At 60.5% G+C, this 10,499-nt stretch overlaps 2 protein-coding genes across 3 annotated transcripts in view; one reads left to right on the forward strand and one right to left on the reverse strand.

Annotated features, from left to right (window-relative positions):
* Positions 1–2,991, forward strand: part of SPEN (spen family transcriptional repressor) — a gene marked incomplete at both ends in the record, with an annotated part of 83,993 nt that extends 81,002 nt beyond the window's left edge. For both annotated transcript variants that reach the window (XM_080692274.1, XM_080692275.1), the window contains 4 exons: positions 5–472; positions 1,051–1,245; positions 2,342–2,500; positions 2,860–2,991. In XM_080692274.1, coding sequence (XP_080548400.1) covers positions 5–472; positions 1,051–1,245; positions 2,342–2,500; positions 2,860–2,991 — 954 coding nt within the window. The remainder of the gene's footprint in view (positions 1–4; positions 473–1,050; positions 1,246–2,341; positions 2,501–2,859) is intronic.
* Positions 2,992–5,280: 2,289 nt separating this feature from the next.
* ZBTB17 (zinc finger and BTB domain containing 17) lies at positions 5,281–10,246 on the reverse strand (the record flags this gene model as incomplete). Its single annotated transcript, XM_080691324.1, has 15 exons — positions 5,281–5,564; positions 5,641–5,730; positions 5,819–6,028; positions 6,290–6,420; positions 6,572–6,692; positions 6,765–6,881; positions 6,957–7,044; positions 7,176–7,476; positions 7,559–7,701; positions 7,779–8,017; positions 8,415–8,540; positions 8,816–8,953; positions 9,049–9,105; positions 9,302–9,490; positions 10,042–10,246. The coding sequence occupies 15 exons, from the start codon at positions 10,244–10,246 to the stop codon at positions 5,281–5,283; spliced, it is 2,439 nt and encodes an 812-aa protein (XP_080547450.1).
* Positions 10,247–10,499: the final 253 nt, after the last annotated feature.

The raw sequence follows: 10,499 nt of genomic DNA on the forward strand, positions 1-10,499 counted from the left end.
CCAGGGCCCTCCTGAAGGGGAGCCTTTGCAGCCTGCCCAGTCTACGCAGCCCGCCCCTCCGGTGCCACCCGCCCCGCCCAGCCAGCCCAGCCAGTCACCAAATGGCAAGATGCCTCAGGTCTCTCAAGAGGCAAAAGGGACCCAGACGGGAGGGCTCGAGCAGCCCCGTCTTCCGGCTGCCCCTCCAAGCAGGCCGCCCGAGCCCCATGCCCAGGTTCAAAGGGCACAAGTGGAAGCCAGCCAGACGTCCTACCCTTCCCCCGTGTCCATCTCCACGAAGCCTGACCTCCCGGCCGCGCTTCCCGCTCAGGCTGCCCCGAAGCAGCCTTTGTTTGTTGCTACGACCTCAGGCCCCAGCACCCCACCAGGGCTGGCCCTGCCGCCACACACTGAAGCCCCACCAGCCCCCAAACAAGATTCCTCTCCACACTTGACTTCCCAGAGACCTGTGGATATGGTCCAGCTGCTGAAGGTAAGCATGGATGGGTCGCCCACAATCTCAACTGTGTGCGCGTGCATGTGTGTGTGTGTTGCCGGGCTTGAATCCACTTTTGTCCTGAGCTACATCTCCAGCCCTATTTTTTATTTGGAAATAGGGTCTCTGTCTAATTGCCAGGGTCCTCACTAAATTGCCGAGGGTGACTTCAAACCTGATCCTCCTATCTCCGCATCCCAAGTACTGGTATTACAAACATGTGCCACCACACCTAGCTCTGAGCTGTCCTGAGGTTTCTTTCTTTTTCTTTCTTCTTTTTTTTTTTTTTTTTTTTTTTGGTGGTACTGGGGTTCCTGGAAACCCTTCTACCTCTGGGCCATACTCCCAGACCTATTTGGAAACAGGGTCTCTTAAGCCAGAGAGGCTGGCTTCGAACCTGCACGATCCTCCTGTCTCTGCCTCCCAAGCACGGGGATGACAAGCGTGCGCCACCACGCCCGGCTGTCCTGAGACTTCTTAGCTGACATAGGCCAGTAAGCTGCTGCCTAGGGCTGTATCCAGCTTGGCCCAACTCCCCAGCCATGAGCTCACTTCTGTTTTGTCCCTATGAGCAGAAGTACCCCATCGTGTGGCAGGGCCTGCTGGCCCTCAAGAATGACACGGCTGCTGTGCAGCTCCACTTTGTCTCCGGCAACAACGTCCTGGCCCATCGGTCCCTCCCCCTCTCCGAAGGAGGCCCCCCACTGAGGATCGCCCAGAGGATGCGGCTGGAGGCCTCGCAGCTGGAAGGGGTCGCCCGAAGAATGACGGTAAGACCCAAGGCCCACAGGGAGGGGAGACAGTTGGCCCCACCAGGCTGCCGCTTGGCACGTAGCACAGTAATCAACACTTTTGTTTTGCCTTTTTGCTCTGCTGTGGGTGGGGAAAGGTACTGGAGATTGAACCCAGGGGTACTGTTACTTTTTTGAGACAGGATCTTGCTAAGTTGCTGAGAGTATAGCTACATTGCTGAGGCTGTCTTCAAACCTGCAATCTTATCTCAGCCTGCCAACCACTGGGATTACAGGTGTGTGCTACCACACCCAGCTACTTTCCAGTAGTGGTATTCTTGAAGTGGACAACCAAAGACACATTCTCTTTTCTTTCTCTTTTTTTTCTCTTTTGTGGTGCTGGGGATGGATGGAGCCCAGGGGCATTCTACCTCGGAGCTACACCTCCAGCCCTATTTTTTATCCTTCAATTTGAAACAGGGTCTCACTGAGTTGTAAAGTGTCCTAAGTAGCTGAGGCTGTCTCTGAACTACGATCTGTCTCAGCCTCCCAAATGCTGGGATTACAAGTGTGTGCCACCACGCCCAGCAACTTTTTTTTTTTTTTTTGGTACTGGAGGTAGAACCCAGGGGCTTTTCTACCTCCGGACTATCCTCTTTTTATATTTTATTTGGAAACAGGGTCTCACTAAATTGCTGAGAGCCTCACTAAGTAGCTGAGGCTGGCTTCGAACCAGCGCGATCCTCCTGTCTCAGCCTCTCAAACGCTGGGATTACAAGCTTGTGCCACCACACCCGGCTGCCAGCAACTTTTTTTATACTATATTTTGAAATGGTCTCACTAGTTGCAGAGGGCCTCAGTAATTAGTGTTGCTGAGGCTGGCCACGAACCCAGATCCTCCTGTCTCAGCCTCCCAAGTACTGGGATTACAAGCCTGCTTCTGGCTAACACATTCTCTTTCTACTTGTGGATATAAAATCCTCTAGGACCCAGAAGCAAGGCTTTTCATTCAGTAAATACTAGAGTGGACTTACAAGGTCATCTCAGAGGTTGGGCGTCTTAATGGACTTACCACCGGGGTTGGGTGTGGGCTTGTTTGGCTTGGAGGCCCTGACCACTGGCCCTTCTGCCCCAGGTGGAGACAGATTACTGTCTGCTGCTGGCTCTGCCCTGTGGTCGTGACCAAGAGGACGTGGTGAGCCAGACTGAGTCCCTCAAGGCTGCCTTCATCACTTACCTGCAGGCTAAGCAGGCGGCAGGGATCATCAACGTTCCCAACCCTGGCTCCAATCAGGTCAGTCCTGGGCACTGGTGGGCGGGCCTAGGGCAGGTAGGCTGGCCATCTGGTGGCATGGATTACCGTTGACACCCAGAGTGGCCCGGAGCTCAAAGAAGTGTTGAATTGAGGCAACAAGCAGTGTGTAGAAGGGCCGCAGCCACCTGTCCTGAAGCCCCCAGGGAGCAGCTGAGAGGCTGGGGGCACATGGCAGTCATTTCCTGACACTGGCCAGGTTTCGTCTGGTGGCTGCAGTTTTCCTGGGAAGCTGACCTGGCCTGGCTGCTTCGGGCCTCTCTCTCTAGGGCCTGTCAAAGTGTAGTGGGGAGAGGGGTGTGAAGACAGGGGATCCCACTTTCTCTCTCGCCCCTCCCCAGCCGGCCTATGTGCTGCAGATCTTCCCACCCTGCGAGTTCTCTGAGAGCCACTTGTCCCGCCTGGCTCCCGACCTCCTGGCCAGCATCTCCAGCATCTCTCCCCACCTCATGATCGTCATTGCCTCTGTGTGAGCACGCGATGCTCGTCGTCTCGGGGCATTCCCAAGGCCCTGCCACAGAAAAAGAACACAGGACAACCCAGCCCGGCGGCGGAGAGGCTGCAGAGGGACAGACTCCACTCCCAGACGCCGCCCTCCTGCGCCTGTGCGCCTGCCCGGCTCTGTGGGCCAGACCTCTGGGCGGTGGTGCTGCTACCTTGTATGTTTACAGGACGCTTTGCCCAGGACAGACCACCGGCTGACGGATTCGCGGACACCTGGGGGGCGGGGGGCTGGGTTTCTCTCTCCTCTTTTTGGAGAAAAGGAACAGGGCAGTGGAATTCTGTTTTTAAGAAACAAAACAGAACTGCCTTTGCACTAAATTAGTGACTTCTACTTTGCACAGTGAAGACAGGCTGTGACTAGACATCTTGGCGTACGTGCACACACACTGCGGACTCGCACACAGGACCTGGAGCTTCTGCTGCAGCCTCGGGGTCGAGGAGCATTTCACGGGTTTCTGCCCCTCCCTGGTCACTGGGGTCACCTTTCTCCTGCTGCCGCCACTTTGACTCCCTGGGATGTGCAGTTTACAATCGGACTAGAACAAACAAGGATTTTCTTTCTCGATGGGATATGCAGAACTCGGATGTGTGTATATATAAATATATAATATATATAAATATATATAATACTGACTTTAAAAAATCAAATTTCCCCGACATACATTTTTTTTAATCTGTGCCAAAAATGTGTTTTCAGAGAAAAATCTTATTTTCATACTCAGACTTTGTATCGTCACTCATTTGTACACGTGCGCTTCGTCACAGCACGGGCCGCTCCCGGTGCGGAAGTGTCACGCGGCACCTGCAGAAAGCCTGGCCGAGCCCTCTCCCTGTGACCCGGACAGCCCCGACTTCCTAACACTTATTAATTTATGAAACTGTTTTTCTCAGCGCAGTTTTGTTTTGTGTGTCCATTGGATTACAAACTTTATTAAAAAATACAAACCACCACAAGTGTGAATATGGTTTTCACTTGGGTGGGAGGGACGAAGGGTCTTTGCTTATGGGACCAGCTAGCCCGAGTCTGGACACAGGGCGTTTTCTGTCTTAGTCCCCCTCAGAGAACAGCTCATATGGTACAAGAGAGTTTTGTGATAAACACTGCACTTCAACATTTTCCCGCGCTGCTGTATTGATCACTGTGAAGCTGTACACAGGGTCCTGAGTGGTTTCTAGGTACCATGGAAGGCACTAAGGATTTGTATACAGAACGGGACCACCTCCCTTGCAAAGTCGAGCACCAGAACCCTCTCTGCCCTCCTCCCAGCGCGGTGCTGGAGGTTCATCCGACAGGGACCTGGCACTACAAACATGGTATCTTTGCGGTATCAATGAGGCCCTACACAAAGGCCTGCCTGTGCAGGATGTATCACCTGTGACGAGGCCAGCTGCAGGGGGAGCTGTGGAGAGGCGCAGGCCGGGATGGTGTCCTGGAGCTCCCTCCCTGCTGTCAGCCATGCTCCCTGTGCTCCCACCGCCCCTGCATGTCTCCCGGGTGGAGTAAGGGTCGGCCACTGGTGAAGTGGAGCCCAGGCGCTTCCTGTTCACAGAGCTGAACCTGAGCACCTTCAGCAATGGCACAGGCACCTGGGAGACTTCCAGGCCTCGACAGGTTCCTAGGAAACCTGGAAGGCACTGGAGATGCCAACACAGAATAAGGATGTGCTGGGGCCTGTGGAGGCGGAGCTGCAGTCAAGGTAGGAAGGGCCCTTGGTCCCAGGTTAGCTGCCCGCCTTCCTGGCTGAAAGACCCCTGAGCCAGGCTCAGCAGATTTGGTCAAAGTAGACAAAGCCCCTGAAGCCATGGGGCTGGACCCGGAGGCTGAGCCAGCCTCTCGGCTGCCTGGCTTTCACCAGGCAGTTGGGGGCCTCCTCACTGGCCCCTTCCCCAGTGGCCTAAACCCCTGGGCACAGCGGTGTCCCCAGAGCGCACAAGCCTGGGGCACGTGGAGCTGCTGTCTCTAGGCCCCAGTTTGCTGGCCACACCCCAACTGGTGAAAAGCAGTCAGCTTGAGTAGACAGGTCCTGAGGCTGCATGCCCATTCCATAGGAGGGACGACAGGGCTCTCCTGGGAGGGCTGGAACAGTGCCAACCTTTTGTGGCATCAGCCACGGCTGCCAGCTCCCCACCGCCCCCACAGGGACCCCTAAAGGCAGCATTAGAAAATAATCAAATTTATTTTCCCTAGGGAACAGAGTCACCCTTCTCAGTTCTAGGGTGCCATCCATCCTTAAATAAACAGGAGAAGGGCCGCCTGCTTACTCGGCAGGTGGTGGGCACTCAGAAGCCGTGGGTGGGGTCTCTGCCAGTGCAGGCTGGCCCTCAGCCCCGTCCCGAGGGCGGAAGACCAGCTCGCCGGCCTGTAGCACCTGCCCCGCGGGCCACGTGCTGCCGGGTCCGTACTGCTGGTAGAAGTCCGCATCAGTTTGGAACATGACCAGCGCCTGGGCCGTGTGGATCCGAACATGCTGGGCCAGGCTGTTGGCGTCCAGGAACTTGTCTCCGCAGGAGTCACAGGCATAGAGGATGTGGGTGTTGGGGTCTGTGGAGGCGGGGCTGCGGTCAGGTGGGAAGGGCCCCTGGCCGGCCAGCAGTCGCGCCCCGGAGGCCCCGCTCACCTTCCTCCTGAACTTGCTTCACAGCTTTGCTGATCTCGGCTTTGAGCACTTCCGTCTCGTCAGCGGTCACCGCAGCCCCCACCGGTACCACTGCGGGCAGAATCGGCAGGCAGGCTCTGAGGCACAGGCCTCGGCACCGGCCCACGCCGTCCCCGAGGCACGCAGCCGTAGCCCACACCTGTGAGCTGAGTGACAGCTGTTGCTGCCAGGGCCTCGGTGGCCAAGGTGACCATGTCATCCACAGTGACCACGCTGATCTCCCCGCCCTCCTCCGGCTCCAGGATTTTGATGCCCGCCTTGCCCTGGTGCACGGTCTTCACATGGGAGCGCAGGTTGTCCACCCGGTTGAAGCCGCGGCCGCACTTGTCACACAGGTAAGGCTTTTCTCCTGGGGGGGAGGGCAAGGTTTTCTCCTGCCTTGGGGAGGCAGCCAAGGCGGGTGGGTGCACTCCAGCTCCCGGCTTGCCCGGCAGCCCTGTCTTTTCCAGTAGGTGGCTTTCTGGGGCAACTGCAGAGCTCCTGGACGCCTCCAGTGGCGTCTCCCTCCAGAACCTCTAAGGGGCCCGCACTTGCCCTGAACTGCCTCCAAGGTCAGCTGGGGTCCCCTGGGCCTCCCTCGCCGGCAGGGGCGGACGGCGCACGGGCTCACCAGTGTGGATGATGATGTGTTTGGACAGGTCGCCCACGTTCACGAAGGCCTTGCTGCACACGCTGCACTTGTGCGGGCGGATGTTGTCATGGTGGCGAATATGATTGGCCAACTGGCTGGACTGAACGAATCTGCAGGGCCGAGAGCAGGAGCTCCGGTCGGGGTCTCATCTAGACAGGAGGACCCCGGGGCAAAGCCGGAGTTTGGACAGTGGTCTCCCCACTTCCGAACAGAGCCCCTCCCTGCGGCGCCCGGGGACCCGGATGCGGCGTGGGCGGGCACCTCTTCCCGCAGCGCTCGCAGACGTAGGGCTTCTCGCCCGTGTGCTGGCGCACGTGGGCGATGAGGGAGCTGGCCTGGGTGAAGGCCTTGCCGCACATCACACACTGGCACGGCTTCTCGCCTGGGAACAGAGGAGAAGGCGCTGCACCCTCCGCCCCGCGCTCTCCCCGCCCGGGCACGGCTGCTCACCCACCCGTGTGGATGCGGACGTGCCGCTGCAGCGCGCCGGGGTCGGCGAACTGGCGCTGGCAGTGGACGCACACGTAGGGCTTCTCCCCGCTGTGGATCCGCAGGTGCCGCTTGAGGTTCCCTGCGGGAGAGACCGCAGGCCGGGTGTGGGCACGGCCGGGGGCTGCGGGCCGCGAGGCCAGGGCGCCCCGCCTACCTGAGGTCGTGAACTGCTTCCCGCACTCCCGGCACTTGAGGGGCCCGTCGGCGATGTGGATCTTGAGGTGGGCCTTCAGGTTCCCCACCTGTCGAGGCCAGAGGTCAGGTCCCGGCAGTAAAAGGTAAAGCCTGATCCCTTCCAGTCCAAACCCCGCCCGGCTTGGCCTGCGGAGCAGAGCGTCCCCTCGGGGAGGGGCTGGCGGGGGCCCGGGCGCACCTGGCTGAACTTCTTGTCGCAGTGCGGGCACTTGTGCTCCTTGTCGGTGTCGTGCGTCTCCAGGTGGCGCATCTTGGAGGTGGGGTCGGAGAAGGAGCGGCCGCAGTGGCCGCACTGGTAGGGCTTCTCGCCGCTGTGCACCAGCTGGTGCCGCTTGAGGTTGCCCGAGGTGGTGAAGAGCTTGCCGCAGTCCTCGCAGCGGTAGCGCGCCTCCCCCGAGTGCCGCTTCTTGTGCAGGTTCAGCAGGCTGATGAGCCGGTAGCTCTTGCCGCACTCCTCGCAGCCGTAGGGCTTGAGCGGGCTGCGTGGTCAGAAGGCGACAGACGGGAGGGGCGCTCGCGGGGCCCCGGGGAGCGGGCCCGCGGGGGAGGCGGGGCAGGTACCTGTGCGTCTTCTCGTGGGCCTTGCAGGCGGCGGGATCCGAGAAGGCCTTGCTGCACTCGCGGCAGGAGAAGGGCTTCTCTCCGGTGTGGATGCGGATGTGCCGCTTGAAGTTCCCCGTGTGCGTGAACTCCTTCCCACAGTCCTGCGGGCGCAGCGTGGAGAGCGGTGAGGGGACCGCAGGCGCCGGGCAGGCCGAGCGCCGCCCCCCGCGGCCCGCACCTCGCACTTGTGGATGACGGAGCCGTAGGCCTTGGACTCGGTGCGGTCCCCGTAGGTGCCTGAGCGCAGGCTGCGGGCCTCCGAGCCGAGCTCCTGCCCAGAGTCGGTGCCGGCGGACTCCTCGCTCTCCTCCGGGGCCTCTCCATTCTCCAGCTGTGCCCCCTCTTCCCTGACCACGGCAGGCCCAGCACCCTCCTCCTCTGGATCTTCTCCTTTGCTGGCGGGTTCCACCTCCATTTCTGCAGAGAAAGGCGGGCTCTGAGTGACTGGGAGGTGACCCCCGTGGCCAGAAGGGCAGGCCCGGGGCTGCCTCGCTTTGCGCACCCCCAGTCTCTGGGCCCCTAGCAGGCCTCTGGGAGCATGTGGGCACAATGAGGAAATGGCCCAGCATGGCCAGGTAAGGCACTGGCTCTGGGGGTGCAGGTTCAGGGCCTCAGGCAGCTGGGGGTAGGCGCTTTCAGTAACATGCGTCTGGTGGGGGGCACTGTGGGAAGCAAGGCAGCCCTGTGTGGTACTTAGAGCCAGGCGGGGGCAGAGCGCTGGGGGATACAGAGGCTGACGTGAGGCGCTGAGAGGAACAGGCGAGGTCGGGCCGGGGCGGGCGCGGTGAGGCCCCGTCTGCTGGGCAGAGGGTACCTTGCTCCGAGCTCTCTGATAAAGCAGCCTCAGCTTCTGCAGCAGCCATGCCACTTGTGGGGTCCGGCTTGAGCTCCACGGGCAGGGGCTCCCGGGGGGCATCTGCCTTCTCGGTCTGCTCTGCACCTGGGGCAGGAGAGGTGAGCATCAGAGGTGACCAAGGGCTGGATGGCTCTCCTGGCCAGGCTGCTGGTGTCTGCCCTAGCTGGAAGAGACGCTGCAGAAGACATCATGGTCTGCCTGCACAATGCGAGCCAAGAAGTGAGGGGGCCTGTGTGCCTACCCCTGCCTCGTCCCACTCACCACCCAGGTCCCAGGCAGCTGGCAGGTGACAAGACAGGCCGTCTGACTTCCTGACACCCACCTCTCCCTCCAGCCAGTCGCCAAATCACACAACTCACCGCTGGCCGCACTCTCGGCCTGGCCACCCCGCTCCTCCTTGGGCTCCCGGCCCAGGCCTGTGGGTGAGCTGCTCCCTGCGTGGTCCGGCCTGCGTAGTGTGGTGGCAGCAGCTCTCTCTTTGGCTCTCTTGTCCCCTCCTGGAGATGGAACAGGGCAGACCTGCCATCTCCCATCGAGTGTCCACCACCTGGGACAGCGCGCCCAGAACTCGCTGGCTCTTCCCAGGGTCCACCTCCGTAGCGGTTCGTTGTTCTCATCGTCCCCAGGCCCCCTCCATGCCTGGCCGGCACTGGGGACACAGCAGGGGTCCACAGGGTCCTCTGGACGTGTCAAGAACCTGACCCACAGTGTCAGAGGAGAGGAGGGCCCCGGAGGAGACAGCGGCAGGAGGGCTCAGGACAGAGCAGGGCAAAGGAGGCTACCACCACCCAGGGAGGTGCCCCAGGTCAGGCAGGCCAATCAAAAGCGCTGGCCAGCCAGCTTACCTCCCACAGCTGAGGCCGCCACGTCTCCCCCAGGGCCAGTGGCCGGCTCAGCGAGCGACTTGAGGGCACGGCAGGCCGAGATGATGTCCTGCATCTGGAGGAAGCTGGCTACAGCCAGCACGTCGTCCACATTCTCAGGACTCAGGCTCAGCTTGGCTGTGTACATGAACTCCAGCACCTGCCCCAGGCCTGCCAGAGACAGGACAGCAGCCATGACAGGCCACCTCCAGGCCCCACACCAGCCTAGCCGGCCCTCCACTCAGCGGCATGACCGGACAGCTCTGAAAGGTGGAGCCATCTCCTGGGCTGGGCTGGGCTGGGCTGGGCAGCTGAGGCACAGGACAGCCAGGGCGGCACAGAGTTCGAATGCCACCCTCACTAAGGACAGGGAGCGTGAACAGCCGCCCTGCACCCTCGACCCAGCCATTATCGGTATCTTTTCTCTCCTCCCTCCCTCCCTCGCCCGCCCCCCTTGGGTCAGTGCTGCAGAGAGGGCTCAGGAGGTGTCTGAGTGGCCTGGGCTCTGCCCCTGCCAACAGGCTCGCCCCATGTATGTTGTAGCCAAAAGCTTACCATGAGCCCTTCCTGCCAGGCCTCCCCTTAACCTCACTCCAGGCTGGCAGGAGCTGGTACGCTCAGGGGCTGGTGTACCTTACAGGTGCTCTCCATGGAGGGCCTTGCATGGCACAGGGCCAGCCAGAGCTTCGGCCCTCCACAAGCTCGCCCTGGCCTGAGGGTACCTGCCGCGTTACTGATGTCCAGGTGCACCACGTCCTTCTGATCCACAAAGAGCATCTTGAAGTACTCGCTGCAGGCCGCCAGCACCACCTTGTGGGCCTTAAAGTTGACGCCGTCCACCACAAACGTGCAGTCACACAGAAGCCCCAGCTGCCGCTGCTGGTTCAGCTGCTCCAGGACATGCTGGCTGTGCTGGGGGAAATCCATGGCTGCAGAAAGCCGAGGCCTTTCGTTAGCACCAAGGAAGGATGCCAGCTGGTCCCACTCGTCCACCCCAGCTCCCAGATGACACACGTGCAGGAGACAGGGAGGTGCGCTTCTACTATAGGACAGATGCCAGCCACAAGCCAGGATGGTGCGGTGGTCCTGGACACCTGGGCTGACTCAGCAGCAGAAGTTCCCCAAACCCCAAAGCACTGAGGGCGAAACACAAAACCCTTTACTGCCAGGCAAGCAACAT

This window comes from Muscardinus avellanarius (genome assembly GCF_963383645.1).
Source record: "Muscardinus avellanarius genome assembly, chromosome: 3".
In the NCBI taxonomy this organism is placed as follows: Eukaryota; Metazoa; Chordata; class Mammalia; order Rodentia; family Gliridae; genus Muscardinus; species Muscardinus avellanarius.